The 15,000-nt window shown below is 39.4% G+C and overlaps 1 protein-coding gene across 1 annotated transcript in view; it reads left to right on the plus strand.

Moving 5' to 3' along the window:
* Window positions 1–15,000, plus strand: part of dgkd (diacylglycerol kinase delta) — a 66,379-nt gene that overhangs the window by 23,054 nt on the left and 28,325 nt on the right. Inside the window, exons 4-7 of the mRNA XM_079823377.1 lie at window positions 5,766–5,870; window positions 7,753–7,885; window positions 14,364–14,470; window positions 14,653–14,778. Coding sequence (XP_079679503.1) covers window positions 5,766–5,870; window positions 7,753–7,885; window positions 14,364–14,470; window positions 14,653–14,778 — 471 coding nt within the window. The remainder of the gene's footprint in view (window positions 1–5,765; window positions 5,871–7,752; window positions 7,886–14,363; window positions 14,471–14,652; window positions 14,779–15,000) is intronic.

Genomic DNA, 15,000 nt, shown 5'->3' on the forward strand with positions numbered 1-15,000 from the left:
ATACATTGTCATGTTTTAATAATCACATTTATTGAGTTTTATTGACCACGATATTATCATTGATATTTGTCTGAGAGGGGCACTTTTGATTCATTTTGAAAAAGGGCAGGAGATCGAGCACCCAAAGCCCCCCCCTCTGCACGTGCCTGGTGTGTAGTGTGTGAATGTAAGTGTGTGTGTGTTGCACACTGTGTCCAGTGTGTGTGTGTGTTGCACACTGTGTCCAGTGTGTGTGTGTGTTGCACACTGTGTCCAGTGTGTGTGTGTTGAACACTGTGTGTATGTAAGTGTGTGTAGTGTGGTGAATGTAAGTGTGTGTGTGTGTTGCACACTGTGTCCTGTGTGTGTGTGTGTGTGTGTGTGTGTGTGTTGCACATTGTGTCAGGTGTGTGTGTGTGTGTGTTGCACACTGTGTCCAGTGTCTGTGTTTAGGCCTACAGCTACATCTGTGTGTGTTTATCTAATTTAGATCTGTAAGCTAAAAATATGAATCAAATGAATGGCAATCACTTCTATTAAAAAGTATTGAGTGTATAATTAAAGCTTTTATTCATCAGGGATGCATTAAACTGATCAAAAGTGACAGCAAAGACGTTTATAATGTTACAAAAGATTCTATTTCAAATAAATGCAGTTCTTCAGAATCGTCAGAGAATCTGAGAAATGATCAAGAGTTCATCTGCGACTCTGAGAAGCTTTGCAGTGTAAAACTGATGAGTGTTTAAAGGTGAAGTCTCTGAACAGACCTGCGACATCTCAAGATTTCAAACAGGATTCCGGAACACTCCCCCTGCCTGCCATTGGTCAGTCAAACAGATGGCCCCGCCCCCAAACTCATTCCATTGGCCGAGCCACTGTTTATGTTCTGAGTTAGATTAGAGGCTGTGTGTTAAAGTGTTAAAGCAGGATGTGTTCAACTGAACCCCTAAAGCTCTTGGAGTCGCCTGACACGGATCAGCTGGCGTTACGATAGCGCTGATGGTGTGTGTGTGTGTGTGTGCATGTGTGTGTGATAAAAGGGGCTTGAAGATCTACATCACAGACGTTAAGCAGACGCACCGCGTGTCAGCTGATACATGTCTGTATATTTTAGCTGGTTTTATGAGGCAGCTTGTGTACTGCTCTGCTAAATGAATAATATGATCGGTGTGTGTGTGTGTGTGTGTGTGAGAGAGAGAGAGAGAGAGAGAGAGAGAGAGTGTGTGTGTGCTGGCGGAGGAAAGGCGTGAGTTATTTTTATCCGTGTGGGAACAGAGGGTCTTTGTAAGCAGCTGGAGGAAACGGATTGGGAAGTTGACGTACACACACACACACACACACACACACACACACACACACACACACACACACACACACACACACACACACACACACACACACACACACACACACACACACACATGCTATTTTAGGCCTTTGAGTGCTTTAGGGTTTGTCTGGTGTGGCATTAGTGATACAGCTGGAAAAGTGTGAGTCCACTAGTAAACATGACTCTATTTTGCAGTTGTCAGTGGTTCATAAGATCATTTAGAAAGTGTAAGTCAAATATTAATAAACTATTTAACTGTGACCCTGGACCACAAAGGATCATACGGGTCAATGATGCGATTTATACTCAATCTGAAATCTGAATAAATAATCGTTCCATTGATGTATGCACTCTAAAAAATGCTGGGTTAAAAACAACCCAAGATGGGTTGAAAATGGACAAACCCAGTGAAAGGGTTGTTTTAACCCAGCGGTTGGGTTGTTTTAACCCAGTGAAAGGGATGTTTTAACCCAGCAATTGGGTTGTTTTAACCCAGTGAAAGGGATGTTTTAACCCAGCGGTTGGGTTGTTTTAACCCAGTGAAAGGGATGTTTTAACCCAGCAATTGGGTTGTTTTAACCCAGCGATTGTTTTTTTTAAACCCGATGGTTGGGTTGTTTTAACGTGGCGGTTGGGTTGTTTTAACGTGGCGGTTGGGTTGTTTTAACCCAGTGAATGGGATGTTTCAACCCAGCAGTTAGGTTGTTTTAACCCAGCGGTTGGGTTGTTTTAACCCAGTGAAAGGGATGTTTTAACCCGTAGGTTTGGTTGTTTTAACCCGTTGGTTGGGTTGTTTTAACCCAGTGAAAGTAATGTTTTAACCCAGCGGTTGGGTTGTTTTAACCCGGAGATTTGGTTGTTTTAACCCAGTGACTAGGATGTTTTAACCCAGCAGTTGGGATGTTTTAACCCAGCAGTTGGGTTGTTTTAACCCAGCGGTTGGGTTGTTTTAACCCAGCGGTTGGGTTGTTTTAACCCAGTGAATGGGATGTTTTAACCCAGCGGTTGGGTTGTTTTAACCCAGTGAAAGGGATGTTTTAACCCAGTGAATGGAATGTTTTAACCCAGCGGTTGGGTTGTTTTAACCCAGTGAATGGAATGTTTTAACCCAGCGGTTGGGTTGTTTTAACCCAGTGAATGGGATGTTTTAACCCAGTGAATGGGATGTTTTAACCCAGCGGTTGGGTTGTTTTAACCCAGCGGTTGGGTTGTTTTAACCCAGTGAATGGGATGTTTTAACCTGGCGGTTGTGTTGTTTTAACCCAGTGAAAGGGATGTTTTAACCCGTAGGTTTGGTTGTTTTAACCCGTTGGTTGGGTTGTTTTAACCCAGTGAAAGTAATGTTTTAACCCAGCGGTTGGGTTGTTTTAACCCGGAGATTTGGTTGTTTTAACCCAGTGACTAGGATGTTTTAACCCAGCAGTTGGGTTGTTTTAACCCAGCGGTTGGGTTGTTTTAACCCAGTGAATGGGATGTTTTAACCCAGCGGTTGGGTTGTTTTAACCCAGTGAAAGGGATGTTTTAACCCAGTGAATGGAATGTTTTAACCCAGCGGTTGGGTTGTTTTAACCCAGTGAATGGAATGTTTTAACCCAGCGGTTGGGTTGTTTTAACCCAGTGAATGGGATGTTTTAACCCAGTGAATGGGATGTTTTAACCCAGCGGTTGGGTTGTTTTAACCCAGCGGTTGGGTTGTTTTAACCCAGTGAATGGGATGTTTTAACCTGGCGGTTGTGTTGTTTTAACCCAGTGAAAGGGATGTTTTAACCCAGCAGTTGGGTTGTTTTACCCCAGTGAATGGGATGTTTTAACCCAGCGGTTGGGTTGTTTTAACCCAGTGAAAGGGATGTTTTAACCCAGCGGTTGGGTTGTTTTAACCCAGTGAATGGGATGTTTTAACCCAGTGGTTGGGTTGTTTTAACCCAGTGAAAGGGATGTTTTAACTCAGCAATTGGGTTTTTTTAAACCCGATGGTTGGGTTGTTTTAACCCAGTGAAAGGGATGTTTTAACCCAGCGGTTGGGTTGTTTTAACCCAGTGAATGGGATGTTTTAACCCAGTGGTTGGGTTGTTTTAACCCAGTGAAAGGGATGTTTTAACCCAGCAATTGGGTTGTTTTAACCCAGCGATTGTTTTTTTTAAACCCGATGGTTGGGTTGTTTTAACCCAGCGATTGGGTTGTTTTAACGTGGCGGTTGGGTTGTTTTAATCCAGTGAATGGGATGTTTCAACCCAGCAGTTAGGTTGTTTTAACCCAGCGGTTGGGTTGTTTTAAAGGGTAACTAAACCCCTGCTCAGAGCTTAACTCCACCCACTGGCAATTTTCAAAAAATGCTGGAAAAGTGGGCAGAGCCCGGCGGACACAGAGGGGACAAACCGAGGGCGGGGCTGAGCGGAGGGCGTGCACCTGAGACCCGCAGGGACGGGTTGATTGACAGCTGTCAGACTCGCGAGTCGCAAAGATGGAGAATGACTGGAGTGACTCCAGCTTTGCAACAGAGCGGTCATTTCTCCTACCTTCAACTGAAGTGGAGGAGGGTGAATTGTCTGTAGACATAAACCCGGAGCCTTATCAATGCAAGCCGCTGCTCAAACTGCGTTAACTCCCGATGCCGACGATGCTAGTGAAGCAGCCGCGCAAGAGAACTGACCTAATCTATCTGCGTCCGCGGCAACCACTTGCGTGTCAGGGTTTGAAAGCGCGTCTCATGTATGAAAATTATCTGTACACATGACGGGCGGCAATAAAATCGCAAGAAAAGCCTGACGTGTACTGACAACTTCATTATTTAACCGTATTTTCTTCAATACAATGTTAAAGCATGTGTCAAGTGAGTTTCATTCATAATGTTTCCACTTCATGTAATATGACAGTTCATACTGGAGTGAAGCCGTTCTCATCATGTGATTGGGGGAAACATTTCTGAGGGCGTGGTGAGCTCGTGCCAGGGGCGCGGATAGTGAGCCGTTGGAGGTACCATCCTACGTCACGATGTACCACAACGTCCAATAGGAAAATTCAACTGCAGTAGCCACCGTTCAACCTTAAGAGGGCAGCACTTTGGCGGTTTTACACCATATTTTATAGAATTAAAACACTTTATACTCAAATGTCAAAACATTTACTCGAATCAATGAACAGCATTAATAAAGCCCCAGTATTACAGATCATTAACTAAAAAAAGTTGGTTTAGGGTTTAGTTACCCTTTAACCCAGTGAAAGTGATGTTTTAACCCGTAGGTTTGGTTGTTTTAACCCGTTGGTTGGGTTGTTTTAACCCAGTGAAAGTAATGTTTTAACCCAGCGGTTGGGTTGTTTTAACCCGGAGATTTGGTTGTTTTAACCCAGTGACTAGGATGTTTTAACCCAGCAGTTGGGTTGTTTAAACCCAGCGGTTGGGTTGTTTTAACCCAGTGAATGGGATGTTTTAACCCGGTGGTTGGGTTGTTTTAAAATGACTATGAACCCCAAATAGGTTGGAAATAAAAAATCAGACACATAATTACTAGAGGCAACAATAATAATCAAAGCATTTATTAATAAGCAATTTAATAAATTTTTATTATACAATTATTCATTAAACTTATTAATAACATTAATTTATTAAACATATTAATAAATGTTAATTTCCATCATACTTTGGGCTCATTTTAAGCGAGAAATACAGTAATTTTTAAAGAATAGATTAAAATATTAGATTAAATAATCATTTTTATTTTTATGCACCAATAGAAACTACATATAATTAAAAACATATACACTAAATCTTTTTAATATATGAAGAACGCAGGCCTCAGGGGAAAATTTTTGAGTTCTAATAATACAAAAAACTATTTGTTTGACTCTTGAATTGACTCTTGATCGTATTAGCTTATGCTTTTGCTATGAATTGCTACAAAAGGAGACGAGGTATGGAGGTAAACTCCTCCTGGTGTTGTGTAATGTCAGATCTCTGGCGAAATCAGCGGCAATATCTGATCTGTCACCCGGCTGCAGTCGGATAACAAGAGCTCTTTGCTGGAGGTGTGTGTGGACACAGTGTGTTCCTTGTTCCTTGGCCTCAGTTTGTAGGAGAAACACATGTTTCTGGTGCACACACACACACACACACACACACACACACACACACACACACACACACACACACACACACACACACACACACACACACACACACACACACACACACACACACACACACACACACACACACACACACACACACACATTAAAGGTTATGTGTGGATAAAGCAGCTTATAATACTTGAACAAATCTATTCAATCTCTTCAGTTTCACATGACCGACTGCTGAGTTGTTCCCTCTCTCTCTCTCTCTCTCTCTCTCTCTCTGTCTCTCTCTCTCTCTCTCTCTCTCTCTGTCTCTCTCTCTCTCTCTCTCTCTCTCTCTCTCTCTCTCTCTCTCTCTCTCTGTCTCTCTCTCTCTCTCTCTCTGTAGGTAATCACTCCGTGTCGTCGGCTGGTTCTGTGTGCGGAGAACAGGAAAGAAATGGAGGAGTGGATCGCAGCGCTGAAGAGTGTTCAGAACAGAGAGCACTTTGAGGTGAGGTTCTGCTTTATTAGAAATATTTTACACCGCAGTCGCTTTTCCACAGCATTTTTAGTGACACCACGGTTGAAGAAATGTGTAGTTGTGAGGAGCAACTTCTGCTCACCAAGCAGCTTCAGCACATTCTGATTTAATTTTACTCATATTTTAGTCGCCTGAATTGTTTTTAGTTTTAGTCGACTCTAGTCGACAAACTTCAATTGTAATGCATTAATTGAGCAATTATTTTGACATAGTTGTGCGTTTTTGACCGTTCAAGCGCTCAATTCACTTTTATGTTTGTTTTTATAATGTTGTATTTCTGTTTTAGTGAGCTTATCATGTTAAGCTAAATCTTCAAAATAAGTTGTTTATTTTTTTAAGTTTCAGTTAACATTTATTTCATTTCAAGTAATGAAAATGTCAACTATTATAACCCTGATACTTTATTGAATAATGTGTCAATTACTGTTCTAAAATTAAATGTGAATTCAATTAAATACAGTTTATTGTGTAACCACAAACGTGTATATAATGCGTGACTTTTATTTATAAACAAGCTGGAAATACACCGGGACTCTTATTTTGAAATGCCTGAGCCTTACTATTGCAGTTCAGACGAGGGAGATAAAATATGCTTCGTTACAACCGTTTAAACCATATTACTATATAAACATGGTAAAGTAAACATTGTGATTATTCATCAGCATTAGTTCATAAACAGTCCCTGTGTTATTCATTGATTGAGCCGCTCTGAAGCCAGGTCGCGTGAAAAACACACACTCTCTTTGTTCTCACGCCAATGGTCTAAAACTCAAACCGGTCCTCACAAAGGTAGTTGTACAAGTACACACACAAACACACAAACGCACTCACACTCTCACACACACACTCCCACACACAAACACACACAAACACACACATACACACACACACACACACACACACACACACACACACACACACACACACACACACACACACACACACACACACAATGTTTCTCTGAAAAAGTTAAGTTACTCTACAAAGTAATTAATTAATTAATATTTTATTTATTATAATAAAAATAAATAATAAAAAAGATCCTACAGGACAAAGTGAAATTCCATTAAAATAATTGTTTTTTAGGAAATTCCAATAGGATTTTTTGACAAGGAATACACACACACACACACACACACTCACTCTCTCTCACACACACAAGCACACACACACACACACACACACACACACACACACACACACACACACACACACACACACACACACACACACACACACACACACACACACACACACACACACACACACAAGCACTGTGTTTTCCCGCCATTATATCCAAACGTTACAATTCAAATGTGCATCTGTTACTCAGGACATCAGTTCTGACGGGATCTCTTCCCTAATCGTTCCTCCCTAATATTTTCCTCTCGTTTTTATTCGTTTACGAAAATGACAGTAGATTTCGTCATAGTTTTGTCATCCAACACTGGTTTTTATTTAGTGATCGTCTCCTTTTCGTCAGTGAAAAAAGGTCATGGCTGCTTTTATTTGATCAAAAATACAGTCAAAATTCTGAAATATTATTACAATGTAGATCATCTGTTGTCTATGTGAATATATAGTAACGTTTGATTTATTCCTGTGATCAAAGCTGAGTTTATCATCATTACTCCAGTCTTCAGTGTCACATGATCCTTCACTAATCACTCTCATATGATGATTTTTGATTATTATCAGTGTTCATATTTCTGTGGAAACTGATGCATTTCATCTTGTCAGGATTCTTTGATGAATAGAAAGTTCAAAAGATCAGCATTTATCTGAAACAGAATCTTTTGTAGCATGATAAAGGTGTGGTTTGATGAGTGTATTGCTTGTTTCTCTGCTGTAGTCCACTCAGTTCAGTATGGATCATTTCTCTGGGATGCATAACTGGTACGCCTGTTCCCACGCTCGCCCCACGTACTGTAACGTCTGCCGCGAGGCGCTGTCCGGGGTCACGTCTCACGGGCTGTCCTGCGAAGGTCGGTGCATTTTTGGTTGATTTTGAATCTATGATCTGAATGTGCAGCTGATTTATATGTTAAAGGGATAGTTCACCCAGAAATGAAACAAAAACGAAAAATCTTCGAAACACAAATGAAGATGTTTTAATGAATGAGATCTTATATGATTTGAGCGGTTTAGTCCAAATTTTCTGAATAGACACAATCGTTTTATATGATCAACAGATTTAATTTAAGCTTTCATTCACATCTCGCATGACGTGCGAGAACCAATGAGGTTCATTCTGGTGTTATGCAGCACGTTTGAGCTTCTGTTTGTTCACTGATCAATATTTATGTGTGAAGAAAAGTCTAATTTAACACTTACAGGACTGCCCTTTAGAAGTTTTGCTCTGACATATCAGTTGCTTATAAGCATATTAATGGCAAACATGTCATTACACTGTATTCAGCACACGCTGGGCTACCATATGTGAATCAATAGATATGTGTCCACAAGACTTTTGACTAATGGGTGTTGTTGCCTGGAGTTTTTGCTTCAAACTGATGTGAGAATCATTGTGCCTACTCATTCACATACAATATAGTAATTTACATTTTGTAAGACACTTTTTCTTTACAAAGGCTGTATGCGAAGGGGTGTGAATGATCATGAATAATGATGTGATTTACACCTGAGAGAACAAAAGAACCACATAATGAGCCGCATAATAAATGAGTCTGGTATGACTGAGGGAGCTAAGCAACAGGACAAAAGAAATATTTTTTTGGTGTAGCTTATTTAGAATATAGTTAACAAAGGCCCATCATATTTTAAATTATCAAAATATTGGACCTTACTCTTTTTAATGTTTTTGAAAGAAGTCTCATGCTAAAAAAAACAACAGTAATATCTTTACAGGAATAACATAAAACATAATTCAGTAAATACACATAACTGAATAATTGGTAATGATGAATGTTATAAGTACAATATTTTGGATTTAAAACAATGCAGTTATGATTTCATAGAGCATAGGGTGAATTCAGGTTGATTGGGACACTTTTTCCCCAGTCAAAGGCAAAAATGTTCTCAATCATTTGATTTTGTAAACTATCCGATACATAAAATACTCAAATATCATTTCGAGTTTCGGTTCATTTATGAGATGCGCCGTGCAATGCATGATCAGGCTGTTGCCTATTATAGGCTATTGTCTGCTATATATGCTTCTTATTTATTAAATCCAGGCGATTGGCTGATGAAACAATGATTAAAATTAAGATACAATTCATACAAAATGAAATTCACTTTAAAGAAAGGCTTTCTACAAAACAAAACTTAATGACACACTCCATGTCTCCCGACATATTGCCTTTCTTATGATGTGTCCTTTCTTACTCGTGCGGTACACTTTTCATAATCAACATAGATTAAATAAAAAAATAACATTAGGCTATATTATTTAAACATCAATATGAAACAAAACACGTTTTTAATGGCTATAAGAAATACACAAAACGAATGACTGGTAGGCGACTGTATTTATAGCATCCGAGCAGAAAGCTTTATTGATGTGACACTAGGCTATTTTACAATAAACACTTCATAATCTGTCCAAAACAGGCCAAAGAAATCTTGTCTAAACAGTCTATGACATTTTATGTTGCAGCAGGATCCATATTGAAACGGTCTTAATATTCACAGACATTAACAGAATAAACTTACCTCACAATCATCGTTGCCTTAGAAATAAACAACTTTTCTTCTGAGCTAAATTATTCCAGGATTATTCCTCACCGCGTCTCAAAGCAATGTAAACTAGCCTTCATGAATCTCTTTAAACTCGATGTGTTTATTTAAGTTGATGTGGGCGGGGATACTCGCATGGATCACGTCAGGATTTGACTTTTTAACTCTGAGTTGATTTAATTTGCTCTGTGGGCGTGGCTGCATTAACACTAATGAAGAGGATCTCTCTCTTTTCAAACAGATTGCATATACAGAGAATATTTGTTTTCGATTGATTTGTTTGATTTACATTTAAAACCTGACATTTCAACGTGTCTTTAGACATATGCCTCATGTTTGTGTGACAAGTATTCACTGAGTTACAGTTAATTTTTCTGAAGAGAATCAGATTAGACGTCATTGAGAGAGAGGCGATATGAGTTTCATATTGATGTTTAAATGTTATAGCCGAATGTTGTTGTTTTTTCATCTATGTTGATTATGAAAAGTGTACAGCACGAGTAAGAAAGGACACATCATAAGAAAGGCAATATGGCGGGAGACATGGAGTGTGTCAGACATGATTTTGAGCACATCATTAAGTTTTGTTTTGTAGAAATCCTTTCTTTAAAGTGAATTTGGTTTTGCATAAATTGTATCTTTATTTTAATGAATGTTTCATCAGCCAATTGCCTGGATTTAATAAATAAGAAGCAAATATAACAGACAATAGCCTATAACAGGCAACAGCCTGATCATGCATTGCACGGCGCATCTCTTAAAGGAACTGAAACTCTGTGTGTATCGGATAGTTTACAAAATCAAATGATTGAGAACATTTTTGCCATTGACTGGGGAAAAAGTTAGCCTGGCTCCGCCCTCCTACGTACTTCCGCTCAATTTTCATTTTCCTTCAGTACTACGTCTGGGACTGCGGTGTATGCTTAGGTTTTCCCCCGAACAATTTTTTACCGGTCCAATCAGCGCACAGAGGGAGTGGCTGAGAGCGATGACGTTGATGTCGCGCGCTAGTTTGAGTTGTAGTTCAGTAATGGCGTCGGAGAAAGATGCGAGTGTGTGGCAGCGCTGACGAATGTCCAGAAGTTAAAACCGGAGTGTGGCGAGGTGGACGAGCGAGCGAGACCGGTGTGCGTGATTGAGACACACCGGTCTCGAGTCCTCTCCTGAGGGAACACGGAGGCATATAAGGACCAGCGTCACCGGTGAAGGACGAGAGAGGACTAGGCCTGGATTTTAAGTTGGGTTTTGTTATGTTTGTGCGCGGCAGTCGTCCGTAGGGGCTGCCGCTTTTACTTTCATTTTGTGTTTATTATTTGATTAAAAGTTGTTAAACGTTCGCCGGTTCCCGCCTCCTTCTTCCCTGAACAAACGAACTCCCGTTACACGGAGCAAGAACAATCACTGCTGTACTGCTGATGTTGTGGTCCGGGAAAAGTCTTTTCCAGCTCGCTCCGTTAGTGGTGAAGGAGTTGCTGAAGCCGTCCGTCTCCCACCACCCGCGAGAAAAACCCACGCTGAATTATCGACTTTTGACAAACACCAAGGTCGTGTGGTAATGTAATTGCTGTCCGAATCCACATCTCTGAGTTTTCAAGAATATGTCACTTCAAAACTCACTGTTTATATCCTTTATAGACCCTTTCAGAGCACTGCGCGGTTGCGTGAGCTGTAATTTGCATTTCTAGACTTGTATTTCTTTAAATACTGGCAAGTGTTTACAAGAGCAAAATATTTCATCACCGCTCAAAAAATTAAAGAAGAAAAGCACGTAAACATTTGAATTGGGCTGTTATTCAAGGCAGCATTTATTCTTATCATACTAAGCATATGACATTTTATTGACAGCATACAATCATGTTATGATTGCACGATATATGCACCACGAGAGCAGCGCGTTCCGATCACAAAACTCTGCTCCACCGTGAATAAATAACAATCCGAATGCACGAGGTTTTATCACTGATACTGAGGTGGTGTGCTCAGTTAATGTGAGAATCAAAGGCGAACGGCGCGTGACATACGTCACGACCAAACGTTAGCGATTGGTTAGGCAGATCCAGAGTGACTCTTGGCAGATCCAATAGTTTTAAACTTCAACAGAGAACCCGCCTTCAAGGAAGTAAACGCTTGTCAATGGAGAGTGGCCAGACTCTATGTACAAATGAAATGTACGAGAGTCTGGTAAAACCAGGCTAGGAAAAAGTGTCCCAATCAACCTGAATTCACCCTATGCTCTATGAAATCATAACTGCATTGTTTTAAATCCAAAATATTTGACTTATAACATTCATCATTACCAATTATTCAGTTATGTGTATTTACTGAATTGTAGGGGTGTAACGATTCGTTTTAACAACGATTCGATTCGTATCACGATTTGAGGTTGTCGATACGATTCAAGGACGATATTGGTTCATTTAGAACGATCCGATCCGAAACGATTCAGTGACTTGAAATCGATTCAGTAACTTTTTAGCCAAAAATTGTGTGACTGAAATAAATATCTGGATACTGCTCAATGCAGGTGAAGTTTCCAAGATTCCTGTTGTTTCTTGTAAGGGAATCAGGTATAAATTAATTATGGATATAAACAAACAAGTAAACAACAATTAATGGCAAATGCATTCAAATTTTATTTGAATAAAGTGCAACCAACAGTTTAGGTTGAATTAAAAGGAAGTTAACCTTTTCTGCTCTCATTTTCAATTTTCAATACATTTTCAATAAAAGCACAGTAAGTGCAGCCAACATTTCAACAGTAGGTTAACCTGCTACTTCTGCTTTTGTTTTCCAACATAAAAATATTACAATATTAGTATAAAAAATAAAGTGCAACTAACTTCTCTTCAGGTTTAATTAATAGTAGGTTTACCTGCTATTTTTGCTGTTGTTTTACAACATTAAAATAATACAAATACAATATTAATATCAAAAATAAAGTGCAACCAACATTTCTTCAGGTTGAATAAACTGGCTGAACCTGCTACTACTCTCAGTTTAATAAACAAACAATATTTAACAAAGATAAAATGTAACCAACTACTCTTCAATGACTCTACAGATTTATTTTTCAAAAATCCGCAGAACACTTCTCTGTGCGTTCACTATGTCGCCAGCAGTACTAAAACTCGCTCTGCAGGTGCACTGGTGTCAGGAATTCACAGGTAACATTAGCAAGGGTTGAAAGTACAGGTAAAACGTTACTAACTTAGCTCTTTCTCCTGGTGGCTTGATAATTTCTCGCACGTTGGCTTCTCTGTCATCCGCCATGCTATGTTTTGTTTTCTTAGCGCTGCTGCTGGTGCGTGCGTTGCGATGATGTCACAGATAGGCAGACTGAATCGAGTAACGTTTAACGCCTTTATCATTAAAAGTGCTAAGAAAAAACATCCATATAAAGTCTGACGTGCTTAAATCCAATGCGTTATTTCCCATGATCGATACAATCGATTGATTACCTTTTAAAACGATGTTAGATCGATATATGTCGTCCGGAAGGCCAACTTGCCGAGCACAGATCGATGTAGTTCGATCATAGGAAAATAAATCGATACATCGATGTAGTAGATGAATCGTTACACCCCTACTGAATTGTGTTCGATGTTATTACTGTAAAGATTGTTATTAAGCGCATCATGTTTTTTTTTATCTAGCAAAAATCACAACATTTTGTTTTTATTGTGATTGTACACAAATAAAGAAACATAACAGATTATAATGATGTATAACACTTGCCCGAGAGTATTTTAAGTCTCTTTCGCACTGATTTAAAAAAAAAAAAAAAAAAAAAAAAACGAGGGGAGGTCGCCGACGTCTGAAGGTTAAATCTCTGTAAAATTTGGACTGAACCATTCGATTCATATGTATTCATTTATGATCTCTTTATGAAGCAAAAAAGTGGTAATTGTGTGGACTGTCAATGGAGGGACAGAAATATCTTCATTTGTGTGCTCGACACAGGGGAACTAACCTTTTAACCCTCTGGGGTTCTTCATTTATGGGTCACACTCAGGACCTTCGGGCCCGGAGGGCGGGATTCAAATAAAATCAATTAAATATATTTTTGTTCAATAATATTTTTTCTTTTCTTTTTTGGTGTTTTGAGATAATTTTATGATTTATAATGAATATTTATGCAATAATTATGACCCATTTTTCCCCATTGAATATCATAAAAGATATATATTACATTTTTTTATTAGAGTGGTATTTCATTTTAGAGTCAAGCCTAGGCCTCATGAAAGCACTTTTTTAAATGAGATCGGTGCCATCCGGTGGACACATTGAGCATTTTTATCACGCAATAGCACATTTTTACCACTATAGTGGATCTTGCGTTTTATAAAAAAACATTTTAAATCGTAGCTTCATCTGAATGTTTTTTTGTCTGTTTTGCGATGTTTTAGAGATCTTCACTGTTGAGTCCTTTTTTTCTGCATCCTGGCTGATTTGTAGATTGTATGCACAAAAATAAACTCTGTATTTTCATATTTTTTCCAATTTCCCATTAATTTCCTTATGGGGGTCATTTTTGACCCGAAGGTCCTGAGTGTGACTATTTTTTTTACGACCACTTAGACTTTTCAAATCCTGTCCCCAATTTTTTTTTCATTCAAATACCAAATACCAATAAAGTCCCCAAGTTTCGGACCATTCCGATGAAGCTACGATTTGAAGAAAAAAAATTATAAAACGCTTCGGGTCATTTTTGACCCGAAGTACCCCAGAGGGTTAAGTTGACTGATAACTGTGTGTGTCGTACAGTGTGCAAGTTCAAGGCTCACAAGCGTTGTGCGGTCAGAGCCACGAACAACTGCAAATGGACGACACTGGCCTCTATCGGCAAAGACATACTGGAGGACGAGGATGGGGTGAGTGCTTTCAATTTTAGCACGCATTGCTACAACATTACTTACTTCATTCAGTTTAGGTTAATAGGAATGCTATGCTACACTTTTTTCTTGTTCTGTGATAGGACTAGGGTTTTATCCATTGTGTGTAGGAAGGTCAGTAGTTACTGGTCCTGTGATTAGCCCGTTTGTCCCCTCTGTAGATCTCGATGCCTCATCAGTGGCTGGAGGGGAATCTGCCCGTCAGTGCCAAATGCACCGTGTGCGATAAAACCTGCGGCAGCGTCCTGAGACTCCAGGACTGGCGCTGTCTGTGGTGTAAAGCCATGGTGAGTGTGTGTGAAAGTTCATTTACTCATCTACTCATTTAATGGTGATTGTGTTTTGCTCTGACATATCAGTTGCTTATAAGCATATTAATGGCAAACATGTCATTACACTGTATTCAGCACAAGCTGGGCTACCATATGTGAATCAATAGATATGTGTCCACAAGACTTTTGACTAATGGGTGTTGTTGCCTGGAGTTTTTGCTTCAAACTGATGTGAGA

This window comes from Gobio gobio, assembly GCF_949357685.1.
Source record: "Gobio gobio genome assembly, chromosome: 8".
Classification (NCBI taxonomy): Eukaryota; Metazoa; Chordata; class Actinopteri; order Cypriniformes; family Gobionidae; genus Gobio; species Gobio gobio.